The sequence below is a fragment of the Meriones unguiculatus genome, chromosome 11 (genome assembly GCF_030254825.1).
Source record: "Meriones unguiculatus strain TT.TT164.6M chromosome 11, Bangor_MerUng_6.1, whole genome shotgun sequence".
NCBI classification, from domain to species: Eukaryota; Metazoa; Chordata; class Mammalia; order Rodentia; family Muridae; genus Meriones; species Meriones unguiculatus.
This window is the reverse complement of record NC_083359.1, coordinates 41,540,008-41,566,757: the sequence shown is the minus strand read 5'-3', so window position 1 is coordinate 41,566,757 and position 26,750 is coordinate 41,540,008. Positions and strand designations below refer to the sequence as shown.

Genomic DNA, 26,750 nt, shown 5'->3' with positions numbered 1-26,750 from the left:
GAAGAACAGTGAGTGTTCTTAACCTCTGAGCCATCTCTCCAGCCCTATTTATTCATTTTTTAAACAGTGTTTCTCTGTGTAATAGAATGGCCTCGGATCCCCTGGGACTAGAGTTATAGATGATTGTGAGCCACCATGTTGCTGCTGGGAACTGAACACAGGACCTCTGACCGCTGGGCCATAGCCCCGGCTACCGCCGTTTTTGAAACCGGACAATAACTACCCTCAACCCGAGGCTTCCCAGCATTTAACAGAACTGGGGCAGCGCACTCTACCAGCGCGCAGCCAGCAAAACCCCACTTCCAGCTCGCCCCGCCTCAGGCCGCCCGGAAACGCGGGCAGCCGCAGTAGAAGACCGGAAAACGACCCTCGGCCCCTTCTCACACTCGGACCGCATGCACAGGTCTGCGCACGCGCAGACTCTGCGCCTGCGCACTCAACATTCGCCGCTCACCGCCTCAGGGCGCAGGCGCAGGTCCGCGGCTCTCCGTTGAGAAGGTGCGGTCGCGGTGCGGGAGGTAGGAGGAGCTCGGCATCGGGCTGGAGTGACCGGGGCGGGGTGGTGGTGCCGGGGGCTGTCACTTCCCGCGGCGTCCCGTCTCCTGCGAGGCCGGACGGCGGCTGTCTGTCGGCCTCGGACGGCGGCCCCTCGATCTCCACCGGCCTGCGGTGGAGTGGCGCGAGCTGCGCTTGGCAGGCAGGGTCCGCGCCTGCCCGGAGGGAGGTGGGGACAGTGCCACAGCCCCCGGACAGCCCAGCGATCCGAACCTTCTGTCTGGCTTTAGGACGTCTCCCCAGGCAGGCCCCAGTCCCCTTCCGTGGGCCACCTGTAGGGGTGAGCACAGAGGGCCCGCCCCGCCCAGATCATTCATTCCCTCCACGCCTGCTCGAGGCTGGCAGGCAGCTAGGATGCTGAGTGGGCAGGGGTCCCCAGCCCCCTGGAAGCTTGCAGCCTGGTGGAATCCGTTATGTCGTCTAGCAGATATTCGTGGAGCTCCTACCGGAGGGGGACAGTCTTACGACTCCATTGTCAAATGTGGGGACTCAGCACTAATGAACTGTGAGATTTACACAGCTCGCGCGACAAAATTCAGTTTGTTTTTGTCTGATGTTCCAGGCCCTTGTAAACTGACCTCTCTTTCCCGCAAGCCTCTCCCTTCTACCATTTCTCTTCATTCCCACTGTGTCAAACTCTTTGAAGTTCTTGAATTCAACAAATAGTTGCTTAGCATTTATTACAAGTTAGGTACCAGATAAGCCAAAGAAAAAAACAAAGTAAATAAATGTATACCTAACCTGATATGCTGAACTTCATTAACAGATAATTCAGGGAATAAAAAGGCGGGATCTGATACCCTGGAGCCGCAGTCCCTAGAACCTCTGCCTTGCTGCTTCAGAACTCTTCCTTACACTGTGTGTGCCTGATTCCCCACTCCAAAGAAAAGATGGCAGTGCATTGTGTCACTTAGGATAGTTCTAAGGATTAAATGAGTTAAAGATCTGAAAAGCGATTAGCACAGTGTCTGGAACACAAGCGTTCAATAAATGTTACACTGCAAATGATTATAAGCTGTGGTAGATGTCACTGTGTCGGCCATGTGTGATAACATGGAATGAGAGGCCCAGGTGAAGGGGTAGGTGAAACTTCTCTAAGACTGTATTTCAAATGAATAGATTTCTGCAGTTGGGTTATTTAGAGTGATGTGTGTGTGTGTGTGTGTGTGTGTGTGTGCATGTGCACGCCAGATGACAGTGTTGGGTATACTGCTCTAACAACTTTGGCCTTATCCCTTAGAGACAGGGTCTCTCACTGAAAACTGGAGCTTGCAAATTTTCAAGTTGGTTGACTAACCATCAAGTTTCAGCAGTCCTTCTTGTCTGTCTCCCTTCCCCTCTCCAGAGCACTGGGGTCACAAGTGAGTGCTGCCACGCCTGGCTTTTTTTTTTTTTTTTTTTTACATGGGTGCTGGACATCTATACTCAGGTCCCTATGCTTCTTCACTGAGCAGTCTCACCCCCTCAGCTGTCTCCTCAGAGCCAGATTGTTCAGTTTTCACTTTGAACCTCAATGCACTGTGTGCCCTAGGAAACCCGTAAGGCCCAGCCTTTGCCTGCAGGTAGTTTAGAGAGCTCTGTGGACTAAGGATAGAAAAAAGTGGCCTTTTTCTCTCCTGGGTGTACAAGGACACAGCCTTTATCGCTTTATTCATTTTGCAATATTTGATAAAGCGATAGCTGGGCCGCTGAGGGCACCGAGGGAGATAAGCTCCCTGTATTTGGGGAACATGTATTTACATAGCAGCCAGCCGTCATGTTTTTCTCCAGTTTCAGAAAAAACATGCTCCCAAGCTATATGCTTTTTTTTCCCCTGGAGAATATGCATTGGCAGACTGTGTGTATGTGTGAGTTATTGTGTGTATGAGAGAGACATACTGTGGGACAGTTATGCATCTAACCAGACTGTTTTTGGAAGCTTTACCCACACCCTACATGCTCTTGTACCTTCCTGGAAGAAAGTACATAAAATAGCAATAGCTGTCTAATTATACTTAGATGCTTTTGGTTTTCCACAGATGCAAAATTAGATGAATGCATGCCCTTTCTCACTGTGGAGATCCTGGAGAACCACCTGATTACAGAGTTGACATGTTCTATCTCAGAGGCAGCTGTCGGACTTGTGAGCATTAACAGAGGGAAGTTTTTAAACAAGTTGTTTAACTACAGGTCCAAATTGAAGAAAGATATTTAAATGCTTACGGAGAGGAGAACAGTACTGTGTTTACAGTTGTGCAAAGTCTCCAAGTAAATCAGAGAGAAGAAAAGCCCTAGTGAGGCAGAAGTGTGATAAGGCCGAAGCGGCTTACACACAACTTTTTCATCTGTGGACATGTTTCCAGATCGGCCCTCACTCCCCTAAAGACAAACCTGAAAAACTTAAAACAGGTCAAATGATGGATGAGTCAGATGATGATTTCAAAGAACTCTGTGCCTGCTTTTTCCAAAGGGTGAAAAAAAATGCAACCAAAGATGTGTCAGGAGACAGGAAGAAGCGGAAAGCCTCTGGTAACCCTCAGAAAAGAGGCAAGCTGAAAGAATCCAGTCAAGCTGCCACCAGGATCAAAACCCTTGAAGGCCCTCCAGAGAAGAAACCTCGAGTAGGCAGCCAGGCCCCTAGGACTAAAAAGCAAGGGGCATCCAAACCCCAAGAAGGGGACCCTGCGCTCCCTGTGAATGGAAAGGGAGGTGTTCTTGCTCCTGCCCCAGATCAGCCTGTGTTGCGTGAAAGAGCACACAGCGTTCAGACAGGTAACCAGGCAGGATATTGCCAGATCTGATTCCCACAACGGAACCAAAGTGATGTGTGTTGTGAACCAGGGCTCAGAAAACTTGCTGTAAAAGGCCAGATGGCTGGGTGTGGTGGCATACACCTTTAATCCTGGCTCTAGAGAAGCGCAGGCAGATATCTGTCAGTTTGAGACCAGCCTGGTCTACATGCCGAGTTCTGGGACTGCCCTGGCTACGTAGAGAGAGATCCTGTCTCAAGAAAACCAAACCAAACCAAAACAAAAAACAAACAAATAAACAAAAAAAGCCAGAGAGTCAGAGAGTAAAATACTTTGTTTTTACAGATCATATAGTTTGTGTTGCAGCTACAGTTGACTCTCTGTATCTGTGGGATTCCAAGGCTCTGTCTGATGGTAAACATTTGAGAGAAGAAATAGTCTATACTTAATATATCCAGACTATTTTTTTTGTTTTATTCCCTAACAATGGGTGTAGCAACTATTTATATAGTGTTTACTTTATACTGGATATTAATCTTAGCTGAATTAAAGCACACTGGGTGTATACAGGTTAAATGTAGATAGTACATTGTGTAGAAGGTACTGGGAAACCATCTGCAGGTTTTGAAATTTTCAGGGGATCCTGGAACTGATCTTTCCTAGATACAGAGGGTCAGATGTTTCTAATGGCTGCTGTGGAGAGAAATCAGCCTTAGATGATGTGGAAATGCATGGGTGCTGATAAAACTGAATTTGCAAAAATACACCTAGCCCTGGGACCGTAGTTTGCCCAGTCCTCTGAGTGTTTCTCTGTGAGTTTTCTGTGCCCTGGGAGTTGTCTGACTGTTCATGAAGCTGACAATAGGCACATCAGCAAAAAAAATAATGGTGCCTAAGGTAGGCGCAACTGGAAGGGACAGGCCAGTTTGGTTAGGCTGAAGAGGCTTTCAGAGGGTTCAGGTTCCTGCCCTGCCGTCCTTGGCATCCTCAGCCATATGCTTGCCGTACCCTCTTCACACAGAACTGAAAACCAGTCTTGAGTGTAAGATGCCCTCTGCGCTCCCAGTTTCTGTTCCTAGCTTCTCACCTCTTTATCAAAGAGGACATTTTTCCTAGCTTGGGTCCAGAGTGTGCCACGAATGACGGCACAGTGGAGCCCCTGGAGATGGCAGAAGGACTCTGCAGTGCTGCCCAGGTGCTCTGGGCATTCATGCTCCCTTCATGCAGCTGCTGAAAGCTCTGTGATTTGCACATGCATAAAGTATATAGTTTAGTGCTTCTAGCACATTCAGAGTTGTGCAACCACCACCACTACTACCTAACTTGAGAACATTTTCATCACCCCCCAAAGAACCCCAAGTTCATCAGCAATCACTGCACCCAGTGTCCTGCAATTGACATGTGTCCATTCGCACAGTGAGTGAATGAACACACTATATTCACTCAAGTCAGGTCAAACCTGAACTGACTGGTGAAGGACGTTTTGGATTTTAGTCTATAGAACAAATGCTGTGAATCTTTTCCTCCTTGCCAGAGAGTGCTCCCAATGGCGACTCCCAGCCCCTTCCATCCTGTTTCACTGCAACTGGTGTGCCAAGTCCCTCCAAACCCAGAGCCTCAGAGCTGGTTCTCCAACGGATGAAGCAGTTCAAGAGGGCAGACCCTGAGCGCTTGAGACATGCTGCAGAAGAACCCCCCCTAGAGACCACACTGGAAGAAAGTGTCCCAAGGAGCCCTCAAGAAGAGGTGGTGGGAAACGGTACGGTGAGCATGTTGTACTTTCTAAGCTGCGTCGCACTGTGTAAGAAACAGTGGAAGGCAGCCTGTTCATTTCCGTACAGAGCTTTTCTGACCCTTATCTCACCACCACACGGGAGCTGGCCAAAGACCAAAATGTCCCATAAGAACGATTTATTATTTTAATTATGTGTACATGTGTGTCTGTGTGGGGCTATGTCCATGGGTGCCTGTGGAGGCTGGAAGAATGTGTTGGATCCCCTGGAGCTAGCGTTGCCGACAGCTGTGAGCTATGTGACACGAGTGCTGGGCACCGAGCTCTGTCTCTGCAGGAGTGCTCCCCGCTCCTGACCGCTGAGCCAGCTCTTTAGCTGCTCTTCTGCTGGACTCCTTACTGCTGCCCTTCCCCTCCTCCCTTCTCGCTCCCCCCCCCACTTGTTATGAAATTACTCTTCACAGAAAGTTTGTTTATGTGTTTGGCTTTTAAACTGCAGTAAGGAAATAGCTAGGTGTATAAAGTGTTTTCTGTGCAAGTCTGAGGACTCGAGCCATGGCGGTGCGCACATGTGTGCAACACACATACACACCAAAAACAAAAAACACCCACACAACACATACACACCAAAACCCAAAACAACACCCACACAACACATACACACCAAAAACAAAAACAACACACACAACACACACACCAAAACCCAAAACAACACACATACACACCAAAAACCAAAACAACACCCACACAACACACACACCAAAAACCAAAACAACACACACACAACACATACACACCAAAAACCAAAACAACACACATACACACCAAAAACAAAAACAACACCCACACAACACATGCACACCAAAAACCAAAATAACACACACACAACACATACACACCAAAAAACAAAACAACACACACAACACATACACCAAAACCCAAAACAACACACACACAACATACACACCAAAAACCAAAACAACACACATACACACCAAAAATCAAAACAACATGACAAAAACATACAAGAAATCTTTATGTCAGTGCTTCCCAACCTTCCTATGCTGCAGCCCTTTAATACAGTTCCTCATGCTGTGGTGACCCCAACCATGAAATTATCTGTTGCTACTTCATAACTGTAATTTTGCTATTGTTATGAATTGTAATGTAAATATCTGACATGCGACCCCCAAAGGGATCAAGGCCCACACGTTGAAGCTGCTTTGTGCCCTCTACCTGGATTCAACAGATGCTGACAGCTAGCCACACACACGCTTTCTGTGCCTCGTCTTTCATATGTTTCATATGTTAAGTAGCTTTGTTTATGATTCTAGAATTAGAGAGCAGACTAGACCCAAAATGGTTCCAAATACTCATGCTCTATGCCTACAGGGATGTGTATTCTTCTTCGCTATTGTTTGAAAGTGAGGGAGAGACACTGACGGTTCTCTCATACCTGACATCATAGCAGTCCTCCAGTGGCCCACGCTAACCTTTGGAGCCTGCTTCTTTCCTGAGCAAAGTTCACATGCTGTGTATTGCTTTAGCTCCAGTAATCTTTTTGGGGTGGGGACCCCAGATAGGATCTTGCTTTGTAGCTTAAAATTCAGTATGTAGACCAAGCTGCCCTTGAACTCATGGTTAATCCTTCTGCCCCTAACCCTCACTCCGAAGACTGGTATTATAAGCTTGAGCCATCGTACTCAGCTCTGCATAAAGACTCTTTAGGTTAGACTATAGAACAGCTCCCAGTTTTCTTTTTACAGTAACTTTTGAAAAGTCCACACTAATTAATTGGCTTCTCGCGTGCCACATTCTGGATTTGCTTGGTTATTTGTTTATGGCATCATTTCATCTTTCCCCTGTGCCTTGTATTATAGGTGCACTGTAAGTAAATCAGAGGTCTGAGCACTCTGGGATAAACAGCTTGGCAACCACTCTTAAAAGGGGCTATGAACTTTGTATTGCTAGAAGCTCATGTCAGGTGAGCCTATAAGCAGTGTGGATCTTCATCTCTGATGAGTATGTACAGAAGCAAAAGAAGGGAGTTTTAGGGAAAGGCTCACTGGGTAAAGAGGTTACCACACACCGTGAGGACTGCAGTTGAATCCTCAGGACCCACATCAAAGCTGAGCAGGTATAGAGAGCCCACCTGTCATCCCAGGGCTGGGGAGACCGATGCAGGAGGGCCCTGGGGCACACTGAATAGCCAAACTAGCCAAACTGACAAGCTCCAGATTCAGAAGAAACCCTGCCCCGGTCAGTTAAATGAAGAGTGATCAGTGAAGATGATACCAACCTGTGGCCTACATGAACACACACACACACACACACACACACACACACACACACACACACACGCATGTGCACTCACTTTAAAATAAAGGAATAGGAAGAAACAATAGTGGGGTTCCACAGCTAATCACTAATGGGGTCTCAGATCCTGCGCTTGCTGTCTTCACTTGGAGAGCTCCCAGGAATCTCAACCACAAGGACAGGATATCTTGCTGAGTTGTCAGCCCTTCTGGCGCTTAGGTACTTATGTGTGGTGCCCTTCACACCATCTCTGCTTGGGAAGAGCGGGAGCTGTGGCTCAGTTGCACACTCTCTCACACATCAAGTCCTGGGTGTGATCTCCAATACCATAACAGAAATAAGGCACCAAAATGAAGTTGTGCTGTGCTGTTTTGTTTGTTGTTGTTTTATTTTGTTTTTGTTTTAGCTCGTGGCAAGAGTTGTATACTAAAGTGATATTCACCAACTTGGGGAGCTGTCAAGTTCCCCAGGCATATTCTTTTTGAGTCCAGGGGTCTGTTTAGAGGCATCACATGGGCCACCTTTTGAACTATCTTCAGGTCAGAATCATTCTGTCCTTTGGGCTGATGCTAAAAAGGGGACTCTTGCTTGCCAAAGGCAGTTCACAGTGTCCTGATCCTTTTGTTACACTCATTAAGAGGTCGGCATTAGAAAAGGCAAAGCTGGGGCATCTCCAAGATGCCTCAGAGGTTAAGAACACTGATAGTTCTTCCAAAGGTCCTGAGTTCAATTCCCAGCAACCAAATGGTGTCTCATAACTATCTATGATGAGATCTGGTGCCCTCTTCTGGCATACATGCAGACAAAATGCTGTACAAATAATAAATCTAAAAAGAAAGAAAGGGAAAAAAGAAAAAGGTGACTTATGTAGAGTCGTAAGCTGGACTCCACAAATCCTGTGTTTGAACGAGTCTCCAGGAAATGTGTGCACACTGAACTGTGGGAAGACCTGCCCTAGAGCCCCCGCCCAGGGCCATGCTGTCTAGGCAGTGCCTGTAAACAGGCTTGCACAGTGCTGCTAGGTTTTAGCTTCTTTGTGCTCTTCCTAGTGTCCATGATGAAAGAGCTATAGACAAGGCAGAGAGGTAAAAGGTCATGGTGGCTGTCTGTTCTCACGGCTCTTGGATGCCTCTCCACAGAGAATAAGGCCAAGCTCCATGCCATGGACAGCGATGCTGCCGTGGCCCTGGCCTTGCAGCAGGAGTTCGGAAGGGCAGAAGCATCTTCGCATTGTGACAGCCTGGAGGAGAAGGGGCTGTTCTTCTGCCAGATGTGTCAGAAGAACCTCTCGGCAATGACTGTGCCGCGGAGGGAGAAACATGCGAACAGGTGGGAGCAGCCAGGGCAGCCCCTACTAGGCCAGTGGCCACACGCCTGCTAGCCCCAGTGGGGCGCTCGACGCCTCGCGTGGTGGCAGCCCCTCAGGGCCGTTAACACACCCCCTTTCTGAACAAGCCGCCGAGACAGAGTGCTCACGATGCAGTTGATCACTTACAGGGCCCACGTCCTCGGCTCTTGTGCACATGCCAGCACCTCAGTTCTGGGTTACTTTCATCCCCTCCAAAGGCAACGTCTTTGCCCTTGAAGTGACTGTCTCTTGCCCCTTCCTCAGTCTCCTGACAACTGCTTCCCATCTGTCTGTCTCTGGCTTGCATTCACATATGGGCAGTCATACAACCTTTATGCTCATGTCCATCCTCCACTTAACTGTGTTCTCAGAGCTCATCTGTGTGTTGTGTGTCAGCGTGTCAACCCCCAACCCTGCTCTCTTTAATGGCCACAATAATAACCCATTGTCTGGATAGAACACGTATGTACTCTTTCCTCCATGGCCGGACACTTGGCTTTCCACCATGTGGATTTTGGAGTCGAGCTGCTGTGAACATGTGTTTCATGTTTGAACACTTGTTTTTATTTCTTTGGGGCTTTTACTTGGGTATGGATTGCTGGATTATAACGTGACTCTGTGTTGATCTAGCCTTGATTTCTTTAATCACCTTTGCTAACACAAACCTAACGTTAGTGTCTGAGGCTGACTGCCAGGGGACATGCAGGTAGCATGAGGGCATCAGCTTTTGGGGAGCGCGTTGACATGTCAATGTGGGTCAAGCATTTGCTATAACCCTTGTTACCTGAGAGGGTGGCCCTGTGTTTGCTGACATCCTGCAGATGTTTGGATGAGGCTGAAAAGGCACTGAGCCCTGCTCCATCTCGGATCCCTGATTGCCCAATATGTGGGAAACCGTTCCTCACCAACAAGAGCAGAATCAGTCACTTGAAGCAGTGTGCAGTGAAGATGGAAGTGGCTCCCCAGCTCCTGCTTCAGGCTGTGAGGCTGCAGACAGCTCAGCCCGAGGTGGGCAGCAGCCCTCAGGTACCCAGGTAAGACAAATGAAGACAGCCAAATAATGGTATTTGCACTCCAGTTACACTTGTTTTTAAAAGCTTTTTCTAGTGTTGGAGAGAACTAGCTATCTCTTGAATTCTGTCATGAGACGTTTGAGGAGATTGGACACAGTCAAAAAGGATTTAGGAGCATGTTTGGGCCCTTCATGCAGAGAATTGCTGCTTCCTTGAGGTCCTTTCTGTGATGTTGCCAGTCCCTTAACCCTGCAGTGAGCACTCTAGTGCAGCCAGGAGTTTAGTATCTGCTTCACTTGATGTCTTGGCTGTGCAGCATGTTTCTGACCTAGTGTAGCTTCATTTTCATGCCATTAATGTCAAATTATTCAGCACAGTTCAAAGAGTTGACTAGGTAGACTATAGGGCTATATATTATTCTATGAGAATCCCATACAATTTTTTGTTCATATTTACCCCCGCTTTCCCCCCTAAGAATTTATTTTTGTTAACGGCACAAATCCATGCTTATGTTAAAATAGGAGGCCCCCCCTAAGAGCTGGGAAGTGGTCCTCAGCATGCAGACTCCAGGCATGCGCGCAGCAGAGGGTCAGCTCCTCTCACTGTCCCTGAGCCGAGAACATCTCAGTTGACCCCAGCTTGACAGGGAACAAAGGTAGCATGGGCACCCAACTCCTGTGGGAAGCTGTTTATCCTGTTCCCTGCCTCGTATGTGGGTTATCAGCTGCTGCTGAGGTCACAAAGGGCACCTTGCATGCCACCTTGCACATCGTACTATTGCTACAGGGCAGGAAGCCTCGAAGCCTTAGAATGTCTAGGGCATTGCTTGTATTAACACTTAAAATGCCTCCAAATGGTGAAACTAGATGTACATGGGTCCTTCTAGAAGGCTGGTGAGTAGACACTTAATAGAAATTGAACTTTAAATCTTCTCTGAGTCGGCTTTGAATGTTCCTCTAGGAAGACCAGACCTTGGTATTTGGACTTTGGAATACTCAGAATTGCAGCACACAGGCTGATCTGAGCATCTTCTAGCCCTCCGCACTCCTTGCTTGATTTTGCCCAAGCCCTGCCTACGGCACAGCGTGCAGCGTCATCTTTGCTTTTCAAGCAAATCTGGCTAGTGGCTGGCTCCCTCCCTCTTGCTTACAGTTCGCTGGGTTAGGGACTGTTTACATCTTCAAAGAGTCTCCAGCTTCCCCTGTGTAGGAGAGAGCATGAACTTCTGCAAAAGCCTAGTTGGGACAAGAGCTGCAGGGCAGGCTCTCAGAGTTGCTTCCTATCACAACCCCTGCTTGCCCTGCTGCTGGGGCTCACTCAAAAAAAAGAATGGATTTCCTTTCTCGCCAGAGAGACCTTCACATAAGCCCTCTATAAGGCAGAGGCAGGGCAGCTTAGGGCAGCTGATTTGTGGCAGCAGAAACTGGGAGGAGGCCTTGTCTTTGGGGTCTTAGATAGAGGTGCTGCTGTGGCCTCCTGAAGGAAGGAGAGGGTCCTTTGTGGCCAGGACTGCTTTGGGGACATCTGAAGTTTCAGGGCAGACCTCATTGGCCACAGAGAGCTTACTTGAAGTTATAGACTCTTAGGTTTGGCTACATCTAGGTGTGCAGGGACCACTGGTGGCCAGGAAGGAGCCCAGGCTCTCTGTTGTCTGCACTGTGCCGAATTTCTAGGTTTGGACCGAATGAGCCCACAAGGAATACAGGCAAGAAAACGCAAGTCGTTGTTGGCTCATTGCAACATATGTATCGCTCCTGTTTCCTGTATGATAGGACAGGCCCAGAATCAGAGCCACCCGCTCACCTTTCTCTGTGGCCGCCTTTTAGTTTCAGCAATCGTGTTGGAGGTTTGAAATGGAAAGGAGCCACCAACAAGAAGGAGCCACAGAAGAGGGGGAAAGTCAGCCGGCCCGAGGTTCCGTCCGAAGACCTGATGGTGGCCATGGCTCTTTCTCGTTCTGAGATGGAGCAGTGTCCAGGTGTGCCCCAACTCAGGCTGGAAAATGCTTTTTCCGAGAAGATAAGGCTGGGAGCAGGTACATTGCAGAGGCCGGGGAGAGCTGTGTCCAGTGGCTGAGAGTTATCCCAGCTGCTCTGGGGTAAGTGCTCAGAACCGCCTCTGACTGAGTTACTTCTTTTTATCTCCAGAGAAGAAAAGCCGCAAGAAGAAACCCCCAGTGTGTCCCCCACTGTTGTTAATCCAAGACTTCGAGACCACGAGTAGACAGATTGAGGACCGTGCTGCCCAGCTCCTATCAGAGCAAGTGGAACTGTCCTGCACCCCACCACTTCCGGCCAGCAAGATTTTAAAGGAAGAATTGGAACATGCGGGCTGGCGAATGCAGCTGCCTGAAGGAAAGCAGAATTTTCTGTGGGAATGCAGTGCCCTCACAGGAGCCTGGGCTGAGGGGTCCTTCTACACAGTGGGCCTGCTTCCTCCAGTTGTGTCCCAACATCGTACCCAGGTGAGCCCTGCTCCTCCTAGCACATGTGTGGATGGGCTTTGTGTAGTCAGGAAATTCAGCCAGCTAGCTTGGCAGGATGAGGAGAAGTCCAATAAGCAGAACAACAGGGAGGAAGCAACGGAGGCATTTATTTCTTTCCTCATTTCTCTCAGTAGCACTTCTGCTGAGAAAGACTTTGGTTTCCCAGATTTAGCACATTCCTGGTTTAAAATGCAAAGTCCATGGCCAGCCCTGAGAGAGCCTTGGAACCTGCGTCCTGTCCTAGCTTTGCGTGGTAGGGTGGCAGCAGCAGAGTGTGTGTCCGTGACAGTAACCACACTCACCAGCTCTTCAACCTTTTTCAGGAACCTGAGCTAACGCTGGCGCTGCCCAAGCAGGGAGAGCCAAGTACCCAAAGCCTCCCTGCTTCCCACAGCAGCCCTCCTGTGGGCCACAGCCCCAGTAACCGACTGCTGTCCTCCAGCCAGAGGGAGCGCCAAGCCCTGCAGGACCTCGTGGACTTGGCAGTGGAGGGGCTGAGCTCCAGCCCATGGCCCAGCAGTCTGGAAGCACCCCCAGGTGAGACACTGGGCGGGCACTGGGCCTGCCCCCTGCAGTCTGAGGTGGGGTAGAACCAGGGCCTGGGCTCCTGGGAGGCTCTGTGCTCTTCTCAGTTCAGTGGAGAGTGTGGTTTAGGTGCCGTTGTGTTTTTTCTCAGAAATGAGTGCAATGCAGAACATTTGTTGTTCTCACAATCTTCCTTAAACTTTAGCCAAAGACAGAGCTTTCTGGGCTAATTTTGTCTGTATTCAATCCTTTTACTTCCCGGTTAGGGAGATGGGGAAAATAATTGGGGGAGGGCTGCTTTAGTAAAGATGGCCTTAAATAACATGTTCAGCTGAGCCTAGGGTTGACACTTGAGAGGTGACATTGCTTTGATCTATAAATCCTTCTCTCAGGGTTGGACTTGGTCCCCAGCAGCCTTCCACTGGCTGGGTTTGTCCTGCCATCTAAGACGACCCTTAAGAGGGATGCCTCAGTAAGTATCAAGGCTTCCGCACCACAGGTCGACTCGTCACTCTGCCCTGGCTCTGTGCTGTCTCCCAAATGGCACACCCTGACAATCCCGAGAGCTGCACACCTCCTGTCTCCCCTCTTGGGTCACTGCCACGACATCTTCTGTCACTGCTGTGCTTGGACACTTTAGGTTTCCTGAACAGCCAGTCATCAGTGCCAGCTTTGTTGAGCCCAGACATCACTGCCCAGTGACTGCTTTGTGCAGGCATTTGTTCTGCGTGCTTGTTTCTTAGTGATTTCCTTTATCCACTAAGGACTCACTGCGACCCACTGGATGATGGGTGGGCTCCCACTGCCGATCCAGCATACTCTGCTGGTCATGAACAACATTGGAAGATGGTACTCCATAAAGCGGGTGTCAATCCCTAAGGACCATCCTGTACAAAGGCCCATCTTGGTGATGTTCCTGCATGTAACTGGGAAGCACTGGGTTCTTGAACAGCTCCGCTGAGGGTCTGGTCCTTTGCATCAGGTTACCTAAGAAGCAGGTATACTGGTGTGTTATGCAGTGCTTAGCTATGAGAATGCCTTTAGTTACGACTGTCCCTTTCACCATAGGTCAGGGAACACACTGTGATAGAGAAAGAAAGCAGCATTTGCGATGCTGGCTTGATGACGTCATGACTGTAACTCAGGGGTATAACCTCAATACCTCATGTGTGCACATGCTGGAGAGGAGAGCTTGGTCCTGGCTCTTGGTCTGCCCTAACACCCCTCCCATGGGCACTTAGCAAAGCGAGAGAGGGAGCTGACAGATCTCTCTTTCCCCTCCCGTTACAGCGGTCTGTTGGGTTGCTGGTGGCTGACTTCGGGGCCATGGTCAACAACCCACATCTGAGTGACGTCCAGTTCCAGATTGACAGTGGGGAGGTGCTCTATGCCCACAAGTTTGTTCTCTATGCCCGATGTCCGCTTCTCATTCAGTATGTAAGTGCACGGGCCTGGTGCCTCCTCCTCCCCCCAGCTCTCTTCTTTCTAGAAAGTAAGCTTGCCTCCTTTCTCCACTCGTATTCGCATCATTGTGAAATCTCATGACCACTGTCTGCCTGCCTCCCTCCCTCCCTCCCTCTCGGAATATGTGGTCTTCTCGCCTCAGTTCTCCTGCATGCTGATATGATAGGCCTGAGCCGCCACGTAGGAACCCAGCAAACTGCTCAGTCTTTGACACAACGTTCTAGACACAGAAGTGTCCAGCCTTTTAGTACTACAGTATGATATTATCATCTGCGAATGTATTTGGGCCATATTCATTTCTGTCCTGTTCTATAGGCGACCCATAGGCCCCAAGTCGGACATACCTAGAGTTGATACCTCTGTCACACAAGGCTGCCTCCCACCCCCAGGATCTCAGGCTGCCTTAGGCAGATGATTGGTCACTCCAGGTTATAATGAGCCTTCTGTGCTTCCAGGTAAGCGCTGAAGGCTTCTCTGCCGTAGAGGATGGAGATCTGACGCAGCGCATCCTGCTGAATGATGTGAGCTCTGAGGTCGCCCATGCATTTCTGAACTATCTGTACACGGCAGACACTGACATGCCTCCCAGCCTGGCTCCTCATCTTCGTTCCCTGGCCCTAAGGTGCGATTGTGCTTTCCACACCTCCATAGTCTTTAGTTGGTGACGTGGATCAGGAGAATGACATCCAAGGAAGGCTGTGCTGCCCAAATGTTAGGGCTGAGCCCGTCATATTCATTGTATCTTCTAATCTGAAGCTTATAACCAGCCCTGAACCATGCATGATAGTTGGCTAGAATGTGTGCTTGCAGGGGTGCTAAGAGCTGGGTGGGAAGAATTGTACTTGGCTTAGTGAGATGGTAACACAGCCCAGGGCCTCACACATAGACCCTGCATACCGCCTCTTGATTGTCCCCTATAGTTCTGTAGCACCAGCCAGGCATTCTCCTCTTCCCACAGCTTGGACACCTCTGGGGCGCTCAGTCATCCCAGGCTGTGTAAATCTTGGTGCCTTTTTGGAAAAGGAACAGCTCAGCAGTGGGGGTCTGAGAGGTACTGATGGGCTCTCAGAGCCTTCTGATCAGCCTGTCCGCCAACAGTTTTGTCTACTGTGGCTTTTCTTAGGCGCAGGGTCTTGAGCGACTCTCAGGGCGGCGTGTGCTGCCTGGTTTTGTGGTCGTACCACCTCTGGTGATTGCCAGCTCAGTCTGACACACCTTGACTTTGTGAGCAGTGAAGTTAAAGTGATATCTAGAGCTATGACCAAGTGTGTTCCTGCATGAGCGGAAAGGCTACAAGAGGAACGTCCTTGTTCTTCTTCGTGAGATCTGCCCTGGCCACCAGTCTCAGGTGCCAGCAGGTGCTCTGTGTGGAGCAGTGATAATGCAGTATCTCCCATTGCAGGTTTGGCGTGAGCGACCTTGTTCAGCTGTGTGAACAAGTGCCTGTCATGGCGGACTTAGAGGGGGAGCAACAGGAGGAGAAGGAAAATGAGAATTGCAAAAGCAGAGCAGAGAATTTCCAAGAACTCTTAAGGTCAGTGTGGGTAGATGAAGAGGAGGAAGCAGAGACTTTGTTGAAACCAGAGGTCTGTGAAGAAGATAGAGAAAAAGTGAATGAAACAGAAATGGAAGAAATTTATGAGTTTGCAGCTACCCAGAGGAAGCTACTCCAGGGGGAACGAGCAGCAGATACAGAGGAGGACACTAACCAGCTCGGGGAGGACAGTCCAGTTTCTGCGCGTACACTGGCAGGTGTCCAGAGTAACAGACAGTTAGAAAATACAGAACAAATGGAGTCATCTGGCCTAGAAAAAGAAGAGGCACTAGCTAGTTGGGAGCATGAAAGAGATTCCATTCCACTCCAGGGCCAGTGCTCAGACTGGGCAGGGAAAGCAGAGACCCAGGACGCACTGCGGGGGCCAGCGGACCTCCCCAGCTCCTGCAGCTTCCTTCCTGAGAGCCACCAGGTGAGGAGCAAAGGATGTTTACCTTTGCACTCAGCCAAGGCCCGTGACTACAAACAGCTCTTTGTATCACCTCAAAGAGAATCTTCTGAACTGTCACAAACAAGTGACCATGAAGAGCAGAGTGACCCTGTCAGGGAGAGGCAGGCAGAGATGGCCCATCCACCAACTCTGCAGCAGACGCCTCCACGGGCCTGCCTTCCCCTGTCCCAGTCTCCTGTGGGTGGAAGTCCCAGCCAGCCATGGCTTCACCTAAGTCACAAGAGTAGTCTGTCCCCAGCAGTGTCCCAGTCTCGCAGTAGCATTTCTAAGGTGGCTTCCCCAGGCTCACTGTTTCCAGTTTCACCAGCTAAGCAGCGGAGAGACAGTAACATTCTCACACTACTGAAAAAACCAGAAAGGCACCACCAGAAAGGCAAACAGAGTAGTCCCATGTTTGGACGTAAAAATAGGGGCACCCTGATTTCCCCAGCAAAGTCTCCTCCCATTGACCTGACCCAGTCAGTTCCTGAGCGCTTGAGCCCCGGGGCCCAGGAGCCTCTGCGTCATGTGAAGAAAGAGGACGAGGTCATCCTTTTACTGGACTCAGATGAAGAGCTGGAGCTAGAGCACACCAAGACAAAGCTTGTTTCTAAAGATCCCCCCGGAAGAAGGGGACTTCTGGAGGTCAGCCCCATGTCCTCTGAACTGTTCTCAGTCATTGATGTTGACGAAGACCAAGAACATTTCCAAAGCCCACTGAAGACAGAGGCTGGGCCACAGCAGGAAGATGAGGTACACCTGGAAAATCAGTCTGCTCTGAGGAACAGAGAGAGCCCCTGGCTGTTCTGCAGCCAGAAGAATAGCCTGGAAGAGGACAGCACTACAGATACCTCCTGGCTGGTGCCTGCTACCCCAGGGCCCAGCAAGAGCCGAGATTGCTCATCACAGACCCAAATCAAAAGCCTTAAGATTACGAGCAGGACTCCATCAAATAAAACTGCTCAGCAGGCCCCCAGGCCTTCCTTAGAACTCGGGACTGTGCCGGAAGCAGCCCAGAAGTTCTCAGTGATCATGCCGCACACACAGTCTGTTACTCAAGGAGACTCTGACAGTGGATGCCCAGACAGCAGAAGCCTTCCCCATCACCACCCTAAACGCTGCAAGCTCTCTTCTTCACAGCCATTGTGTCCTGTTTCTGATTTTACCAGGTGGTCCCAGAAACCCTCATCACCTAGGCCATGCCTGCCAAATCAAGCTGCAGCTGACGAAGTGGTAGAAGTTGGGGACAGTGATGATGAGCAGGAGGTAGCTTCCCATCAAGGAAACAGCAGCCCTGTGCTAGATGGTGACCCCCCAGGTCCCATGGGTGACTATTGCTGGCATGAGCCCCTCTCCCCAATTCCAATTGACCACTTGAATCTGGAGCGGACCGGCCCCCTGACCACAAGCAGTCCCAGCGCAAGCCAGGGCCAGGAGACTCTGCGAAGCGGGGACCCACACTCCCCAGGACTCCTGGGCACCACCCCTATCCGAGGAAGTTACGGTGCTCTGAGAGAGCCTCAGGAGCAGTCCTCACAGGCTGCTTCTCCTGGGAGCAGCAAACTGAGTGTCCTTAGCTCGGCTCTGTGGGACGACTGGGAGGAGGAAGAGCGGCACTCTCCAGAGACTCCACCTGTGGCCCAAGTGCTGAGCACCAGAGCCTGGAGGCCAGACAGGCCAGAGACACCAAGTGAGTGGCTATGAGGCCCAAGACGGGTCTTGACCTGTACTGTTCACACTAACGGGATGTGGAGGTCTGGGCTGGAGCCTGGGCCAGCAGTGCTGAAGGGCTTGCTCATCTGGGCAAGACCCCTCCTTTTGTGAGCAGGGCTGGTAGCCACGCCTGTGATCCCAGCACTCAGGAGGCAGAGGCAGGCTGATCTCTGTGAGTTCAAGGCCAGCCTGGTCAACAAAGTGAGTCCAGGACAGCCAAGGCTACACAGAGAAACCCTGTCTTGAAAAACCAAAACCAACAACAACAACAACAAAACCCAAAAACCAAAGACCCCTCCTTTTGGTCCCCAGACTCCCCTGTAGAGGGAGAAGTGGCTGGCTCCTGAGGGTATACTAGTAAGTGTATGAGCAGTGAGTCAGTATTTGCTGGCTGCCTGTATTTCAGCTAATGCACTTATTCACAGTCCCATTCAGTGAACTCACCTCCAGAACACTGACCCAGTACCCAGAGGTTAGAACTGTCAGCAAGCATCCCAACTTTAAGATGGGCAAAGTGTGGTTCCTTAAAAAAGCTAAGTACGTGGACTAACGATACAGCTCAGTGGCAGAGTACTTACCTAGCATGCATGAGGCCCTTAAATCCCTGCACCACGTGTTAAATATATAAGCCTGAGTGTGGTGACATATGCCTATAATTCTGGCACTTGGGAGATGGAGGCAGGAGGATCAGAAGTTCAAGGTCATCATCAACAATATACAAGTTTCATCCAAGTTTCACACTCTTAAAAAAAAAAAAAAGCTGAGTATAGTAGCACACACTCAATATAATCCCAGCACTCAAGAGGCAGAGGCAGGCAGATCTCTGAGTTTGAGGCCAGCCTGGTCTACAGAGTGAGTTCCAGGACAGCCAAGGCTACAGAGAAACCCTGTCTCAAAACCAAAAAACAAGTGCAGAATTTCCCCAAGCAATCTGGGTAGTGCACATCTGTAATCCCAGCACAGGACATTGAAGCAGGAATGTTAAGAATTAGAGCTGACATGAACTACACTACATGACCAAACTTACCCAAAAGAAAGGCGTAAAGAAACGACATTTAGAGAGATAGTTCAATCCATAAAGTGCAAACACGAGGGATTGAGTTCAATCTTCAGAGCCCATATTAAGAGCCAGGCATGGTCACACACAGCTGTGGCCCAGCACCGGGGAGATGAAGACAGGAGCATTGGTGGGGCTTGCTGGGCGGCCAGTGCAGGAGGATCATCGGGCGCGCCCTGCGTTCCCGGGACAGATGTCTCAGAAGACAGGTTGTCCTCAGGACAGTGTGAGGGGCATCCAGTGCTGTGCTTCGACCCCTTCGTGCCTCCTCACACAGCAAGAGGGATGTCAGAGAACCCAGAAATTCTGTTCTCTACTATCTGTCCAGAGGAGTTGAAACCCGGGATTCGGACAGTCATTCAGAGTAACTAATCACAACAGCCAGGAGCTGAGAGAACCCCAACACGGTGGAGTGTTGCTTGTCATAGGGAGTGAGGTGCTGGTGACACGCACTGTGTGCATGAGATTTAAAATGATGGTGATAGACGCTAGTCACAGATCATCACTAATTTTTCTGTGAACCTAGAGAAAAAGCGTGCTACCACACAGGCTGAAGGTTTCCTGGGGTGGAGGGAGGCAGCTTTCCGTTGCATACAAGGCTTCCTTTGGCTTGAGAGCCACCAGAGCTGGCAGTTGCCCAACAGTGTAACTACTAAGTGGTGCTTGCTCACGTTCAGCTTTTTAATATCACTCTCGTGTTTAAAAGAAGATGGGCCTGTGTACAGTACAGTGTAGAGCAGCACAGAGAGGGCTTAGCATGCACCGCGGGCCACCCCGTACCGCAGACACACGAAGATCACACCGAGGCGAGTGCAGGAGCGTGACCCTGGCCATACCTACTGATGGAAGGGCAGCACTTCCCGTGCATTTCAGCCATTCAGAAAAGCTCAAAGCCACTGCCTCCTGGCAGGGGGAGACAGCGGGAAGTCACAAAGCCATGCTGAGGGGCAGTGTAAGCTGGCTGCTGCTTCCTTCCTACGTCCCCAAGGGTACCGGGCTGTTGACACACTTGAGAGCCCACCGCCCCACTGCTTCTGCTCACAGAGCTGCCTGCGATGCAGAATTTGCATTTCTTACCACTTCCCAGGCAGTGTTCAGAGAACCTGTACAGGAGACTTGAGACTCAGGTACTTTGATCTGAGTCTGAGTTCAAGGATGGAAATGACAAGAGCTGAGTCTCCAACTTGTCCACAATCACAAAAGGGAAAAGAACCAGCTGGCCTCATTTTCCCATCAGTCTTTGGTTTTGGGAGTTTTGTCGTTCTCTGTCTTTGTTCCAGGCTGGCCTTGAACTTGTAGTAATCCCCCTGCCTCATCCTCCAAAGGCACTGGAATTACAAGTGTGAGTTTCTAGCCCTAGCTTGTGGTTGTAGGCAGGTAGAGTTGTGTTCTTGTCTGGCTCACACTGTCCTGGAAGTTGAGGCAATCCTTTTCCCTCCACTCAGTTCTGCACCGCTACTCCTGGCATCTCCAGGAATCATTTTTCTTTTTCCAGACAGGGTTTCTCTGTGTAGCCCTGGCTGTCCTAGAACTCTGTAGACCAGGCTGGTCTCAAACTCAGAGATCTACTGCCTCTGCCTCATAGGTACTGGGATGAAGGCGAGTGCCACACTGCCACCCTGTCCTCCAAAGCATCTTAAGAGGAATCATACAATGTGTGATCTTTCGTAACTGGCTTCTTAGCACAGATTTTCAAAGCTCATCTGTTTCTTTCTTCATCATATCTAAATACTGTTTCCATTCATCCATTAGTGGGCATTTGGGTTACTCTAACTAATCCTGTTTTGTGTGGGCCTAAGTTTTATTTCTGGGATGGTTAGGTCCAGGATTGCTGGGTTATGTGGCTAGCATTTTGAGGCCCCTCCACACTCCTACCCCCAAATGTACTGCTTCATCTTACACCCCACCAGGAAATGCGTGAGCCGAAGGTTGCAGTTCTCCCCCTTCCCGCCACGCATTTCATGTCCTCCTCCCGGTGGCTGTCAAGCGATACTGCACTGGATTTGTGATATCTGATGGCCCGTGACGCTGAGTGCCTTTTTATGACTTAGTGGCCGTTCATGTATCTTCTTTGGAGAAAGGCTTGCCCTGATTCTTTGTTTATTTATAATTGTATAGTATCTGTTTATTGTGTGCATACACGCAGCGGCCAGGAGACAGCTGCGGGTGTTGGTCCTCTCCTTTCACTATGTGGGTCCCAAGGGCGGAACTGAAGCTCTGAGGCTTGAGGGTAGGCAGCCTGCATTGTCTCTTCATTGTTGAACTAGGAAGTGCTGATGTCTGAGCCAGCTTGAAAGTGGTCAGTGCTGCCAGCTGGTGCTGTCACTGCACCAAGATATCAGGAAAAGAAGCAGGGGGTCTTGAATGCTGGACTAGATCAGGTGCAGGGCTGTTTTGCTAAGAGCCAGGAGCCTGTTCAGCAGCCATTAGTGCTGTGTTCTTCGCAGCTGCTGTGTGCTGCCGTCCAGTGGGAAGGTGCAGCTCCAGGTGCTGAAGGCGCCTCTCCTTGGGCACAGTGTCTGTTGGGGTCTGTCATTTCCCATGGTGGTACTCTCTGGGCAAAAAGTGGTAGCAGATCCATGCCTCTTACCCTGGGTCATGTGCTTCTTGTGTTTTGTCCAGAAGGTGCTAGCCAGAAAAGGAACTTGCCCCCCAAAGTGCCCATAACACCAATGCCGAGGTATTCGATCATGGAGACCCCAGTGCTGAAGAAAGAACTGGACAGGTTGGTCATGTTCCCTCAGGCTTCCTCTCAGGTTGTCTCCTGGCAATAACCAGGCCCAGAAAGTAGCAAGAGCCTGTACCTCGGCCTCCAGGTCTGAAGATGCAGCTGGCTCGGGCCCAGAGGGGGCTGGGAGTTCTGCCGTCTGTCCTGCAGAGCCAGTGTGGCTGTGTGAGTTGGGTGGACAACTGGGCTTTCCTTAACTCTGAGCAGATGTGAGCTCCAGAAAACTAACAGCTGAGACTCCTGTGGGTTACTCCCAGGAAATAGGTCTCAGTGTTCCATGCCGGTGGAAACAGGACCCTAGCCACGCCTTCCAAGGAAGGAGACTTCACTCTTTAAATAATGTGAAAACTGTCGCATCCCAACCAGCGCTGCTCTTCAGCTTAGGAAGTTGGTGATGCCATCCCTGTCACTCAGAACACTGGGAGCACATCTGGTGTGGATGGCCTTTAGAGCAAGCTTCGTTGGCATGTGGCCAGATGGTCAGCTTTGCATGCTCACGGAAGCTGGCTTCGGAGCTTTGTGTGCAGTGAGGTCATGCATCCCCCTGAGGCAGCAGTGTGTGGGGATATGCTGCGCTGTCGGACCCTGAAGTTCACCTCTTTCCACATGCAGGTTTGGAGTGCGCGCTCTGCCCAAACGCCAGATGGTTCTGAAGCTGAAGGAGATTTTCCAGTACACTCACCAGACTCTGGAGTCAGACTCAGAGGTTGAGATTCAGTCCTCCCAGATACCCCTGCAGGGACCTTGCGGCCAGGCACCTACCACTGAGACCTGCAAGCCTTCAAGGTCAGGAGGCTACACCCGGCTTAAGGCCACTGCAGGTCGTGGGACTCAGAGACCCAAGGGCCCCACTAAGAGCAAGAGTCATCAACCTCAGAAGAAACAGCTCAGTGAGAGCATTTCCCACCCGAGCAGGTGGCCGGCTGGAGAGCTGCCTGCAGGCCCTGATGGGGACACCCAGCTCCCAGCCTCCCAGGAATCAGTGGCTACCTCTGTGGATGGCAGCGACAACTCCTTTAGCTCTGAAAGGTAATGGAAGCCGCAGGGCCGGTCACGCCATGGTCCTCTGAGAGGTGGGTCAGAAAGAGGGCAGCCCCTTGCTCTCTGGGTTTCTGTCGGAAGCCCACGTGGCTTAAAGGTTCGCTCCCTGAGTCCCCACAGGCCTTGGGAACCCTGTGGTTTCCTTATATGCTTGTGTCTTCTTGCTGGCTATGGAGATCAGGGGCTCAGATGCCACCCATGCTGGCCCAGCCAGGGAGGGAACCAGGAACCGTGGAGACAGTAGGATGCCGTCCGGAGCCCTGTCACGCGCCAGCCCAACAGAACCGTGAAAACACTCATTCCCCCAAAGGGGCTCCTGGTTTTGGGGCCTGTTGATATCGAGTGTCACAGAACAGCATCTGTCCTTTTCAGTTCCTCCGGTGAGTTTGGAGCTGCCTTCGAGGCTGTGGGCGACGACAAGGATGAAGAGGGGGTCAGCGCGTCACAGGCAGCCCTCCAGGCCGCAGACACGGAAGAGGCAGTGAGACGCTACATCTGCTCCAAGCCTGCCCTGCACAGGAAGGTACTGACATACCAGCCTCTGGAGCTGGCCGAGCTACAGGCTGAGCTGAAGCAGGATGGCATCCCTGTGGCCATGGGCAAGCTGCTGGACATCCTAGATGCTCAGTGCATCACCTTCACCACTGCTGCAGCCCGGAAGGAGAAGCTGAGACAAAAGAGACGGCAGCCCTCGGGCAGAAAGAAAAAGGTTCAGAAGTCACGACCCAGTAGCGTCCTGCCAGAGGGCCTGGGCAGCTAGAGCAGGCCAGGCCTCCACAGGTGCATTATAGGACACGAGCCTGTGTCTGTGTAAAGGTCAACAACCCAGCATACTTTGTCTCCCGCTCTCTACCAGCCCCGTGTTGTCCTTGGACTTAGAGCAGGCCCACCCTCCCTCAGTCAGTGCCAGGTTTGTCCCTTTGGCCCAAGCAGGGTCCCCCTCCTACATGTTTCTGAGAGGCAGTAGGCCATACCAGCCGACCGGGGCAAGATGAGCCTTCTTCACTTGCCATTCTGTGTCCAACACACCCAAGCTGCCCTGTTAGTATATTCTGGGGTAGGCATTGGGCCCTGCCTGCCTTCAGCATTCAGAGCCACCCAGGCCCACAGCAGACCAGACTCCCCTGGGCAGCCTACACCACATGTCATAGGTGCTCTTCTGACCTGGTGCCTACCCAGACACCTGTCACTGTCACCAGCATCCTCCAAGCAGGACTGTGAGTAGGGCCTAGCACAACTGAAGATCCCCAAAGTAAGCATGTTGCTTGTGGGCTCCTCCCATGTGTGGACCCTGGGGAGGGCCAGGAAAAACAAAAACACACACACACAAACAAACAAAAAACCCCAGAAGTTTGGGTTTCCACAGCCTGTGAATGTCCTTGTGTGTTTTGAATACAGTGAAGTTGTTTTATATGATGTGCAATAAAAACAAAGGCTTTATTTAAAACTAACTAACTAAATAAACCTAGATGCTCCTCTCTGGGAAAATCATAAGGAACAGACAGTGAGCCTGGGCCCCGCTTCCCTGCTGCTCACCAATGCCTTTGCTTACTGTCCCCTTACCTGTGGTTCCTCCATAACAGGCAGAGATACTCTGTTCTTGCTTGTGCACTCACTGTCTCTGTTCACACTAATGGTGCCCTCAACAGGCACTAGCTCCAGCTGCTGCTGCTGCTCAGGGAAGCAGACCAGGGACACAGTCTACACCTGGAGTGTCTCAAGTGCTGGGCTGGTCCTGCTGGACCTACTGAGCCAGCTTGTAGCTCTGGGCGTACAACGCTGACCTAGAAGTGTGCAGACCATAGGGACAGATCAGCCAGCTGGAGTGTGGCTCAGTGGTAAGAGACTTGCTTAACATACCTAAGGCTCTGGTTCAGTTCCCAGCACTACAAGAGAAATGCATCCTTGGGCCCTTAGGGTAACATCAAGGACAGATTCCTTCGAAAGGTTTGTGTGCTGATCTCAGAGGCCAGCGGTGTTTAGGGAGGTGAAAATGAAGCTTTGTTTGTGGAATGTGTCCTGGTCATGGCTCCTGACGGACAGGCAATTAGAAGCCATGTTTAGTGGCTTCTATATCTATCTGTCTGTATATCTATCTGTCTGTCATCTATCGAGACAGCATCTCACTGTAGCTCCGCCTGCCCTGGAATTCATTTTCAGGCTAGGCTGCTGTCCAGCTAACAGGGATCTTCGAGCCTCAGTCACCCAGATGCCGGGGTTAAAGGTGGTACCACCTTTAATGGTAATGTGGTAATGTGCACCACCACGCCCAGCCTTTGGCCTGTTCTAAAAGGTGTTTTATTTCTCCTATAAAGGGTTTTTTCCCCTTAGGATGGACTGTTTGAGGGAAGTGAGATGGAGTTGTCAAGACAGACAGTTTGGAATACGCTTTGTGTGTCCCTCCCTAAGGAAAAGCGGGGAACCCCTACTGTCCTCAGAAAATGTCCATGAGCCACAAGAAGTGAAGACTCCAGGTTGTCCATATTGGGGGAAGAGTTTAAAAAATTAGCTAAGAGCCTCTGGTTGGAGAGGAGCCAGTGGCTGAGCCAGCCTCACCCTAACCCGGCCAGGCTAGATCCACTTGGCTTCTTTCCGGCAAGCAGCCAGGCTGAGGGGTAGGCTAAAGCACAGGTGTGCCTCGGGTAGTCAGACGACAGAGCCTGGACCCCTAAACCTACGTATTCAGCACCATCCACGTGTGTTAAAACAACCAGTGAGGAGCTGCTGCTTCTGGAGGGAGGAGGTTAGCATGAACCCCTGCACTGAAGATGGAGCCATCAGAGCCAGTGGCAGCCGAAGAGGAACCTGGGAAAACACTGGCTCCAGCATCACAGCGCTGCCCAGCCACTGGATGAGGAAAGGTGTCTGGCTGCCTTGCACCTTCGGTAAAGCTGAAGCCACAACACAGGGGCCGCTTGCCGGATGAAGTGAGGAGGAGCTCCCCGCTAGAGGCCACCCTGCCTTTGCGGATTAGCACAAGGAGAAAGCACTTAGCCCCACAACAGAGTGCTCACTGAGCACTGTAAGCTACACATGACTCAGTGACGCGACCAGACCTCCAGCCTCCTCTTCCTGTGGTCCAGCCCTTGCCGTGGCCCAGGCTTGTCTACTTAGAGCAGTCTGTGTTGGACCACAGCCCAGCCTGGAGAGATGCCCACTAGGTCAGATAAGGGTCCCACAGGGAAAGGCCCCCATGCTGCAGGCAGGAAGCCCCACACTCCCCAAGTTAGGGAGAACGGAGCCCACTGCCTCCCTGCTGTCTTGCTCTTGGGGAACAGAAATTCTCCGTGAAGAGAATCCTGAAGAAATGTGTGTGCTGTCATGCGCACACACCAGGATAGCCCACATACAGGCTGGTGGCCATTACTGAGATGCTTCCAACAGTTGTCAGGGAGGAGGAGGCTCCTCCCCTGCCAGATCCCTAGAGGCTGCAGGCTGGGCCTCTTGACCACAAGGCCCATGTGGCTTCCAGCATCGGTAGGTGCCTGGTTTCAGGGATCTTTGCTGCACCCCTTGGCCAGGGCTACAGCCACCGCCTATCGCTATGCTCTGTCTCAAGGGGCCACCACTGTGTCCTCCAGCTCCTGGATGTTCCTCTGTGCTCAGTAGGGAAGGAGATGGGCAGGGATCCTGAAACAGCATTCCGTTTGTTTGTTTGTTTGTTTGTTTGTTTGTTTGTTTGAGACAGGGTTTCTCTGTGTAGCCCTGGCTGTCCTGGACTCTTATTTGTAGACCAGGCTGGCCTTGAACTCACAGAGATCCGCCTGCCTCTGCCTCCCAGAGTGCTGGGATCACAGGCGTGGCCACCACCCCTGGCTTGAAACAGTGCTTCTAACCTACCACCAAAGCCCCTCCCCTCTCGATGGTGCCTCACATCCCTACACATAGGCTGCTGTGAACAGCGGAACTCAGACTGTCGCTCCCAGTGCTGGCTGAAGGCCGAGGCCCCTGTCACTTGGCTACGCCACCCAGCTCACCCGGTGGCTTTGCATTAAATGGCTTGCTCCCTGTCACTAGATGACGTTCTAAACAGCTCATTTACTGCACCTTTTCTGCTTT

General features: G+C 51.0%; 1 protein-coding gene across 6 annotated transcripts; it reads left to right on the top strand.

Annotated features, from left to right (window-relative positions):
* The first annotated feature begins 442 nt into the window (after positions 1-442).
* Positions 443-24,155, top strand: Slx4 (SLX4 structure-specific endonuclease subunit). 6 transcript variants are annotated; one of them, XM_060364067.1, is made up of 16 exons: positions 443-518; positions 2,574-3,306; positions 4,819-5,043; positions 8,472-8,661; positions 9,502-9,714; positions 11,520-11,728; positions 11,841-12,157; positions 12,502-12,715; positions 13,096-13,175; positions 13,994-14,140; positions 14,623-14,789; positions 15,570-17,842; positions 21,545-21,647; positions 22,263-22,436; positions 22,566-22,679; positions 23,064-24,155. In XM_060364067.1, exons 2-16 carry the CDS (start codon positions 2,949-2,951, stop codon positions 23,449-23,451), a joined length of 5,172 nt encoding a protein of 1,723 aa, XP_060220050.1. In that variant the 5' UTR covers positions 443-518; positions 2,574-2,948; the 3' UTR covers positions 23,452-24,155. The 6 variants fall into 6 exon arrangements, with proteins under 6 accessions (XP_060220050.1, XP_060220049.1, XP_060220047.1 ...); XM_060364066.1 differs by having other exon boundaries at positions 21,548-21,647; positions 22,263-22,679; XM_060364064.1 differs by having other exon boundaries at positions 22,263-22,679.
* Positions 24,156-26,750: the final 2,595 nt, after the last annotated feature.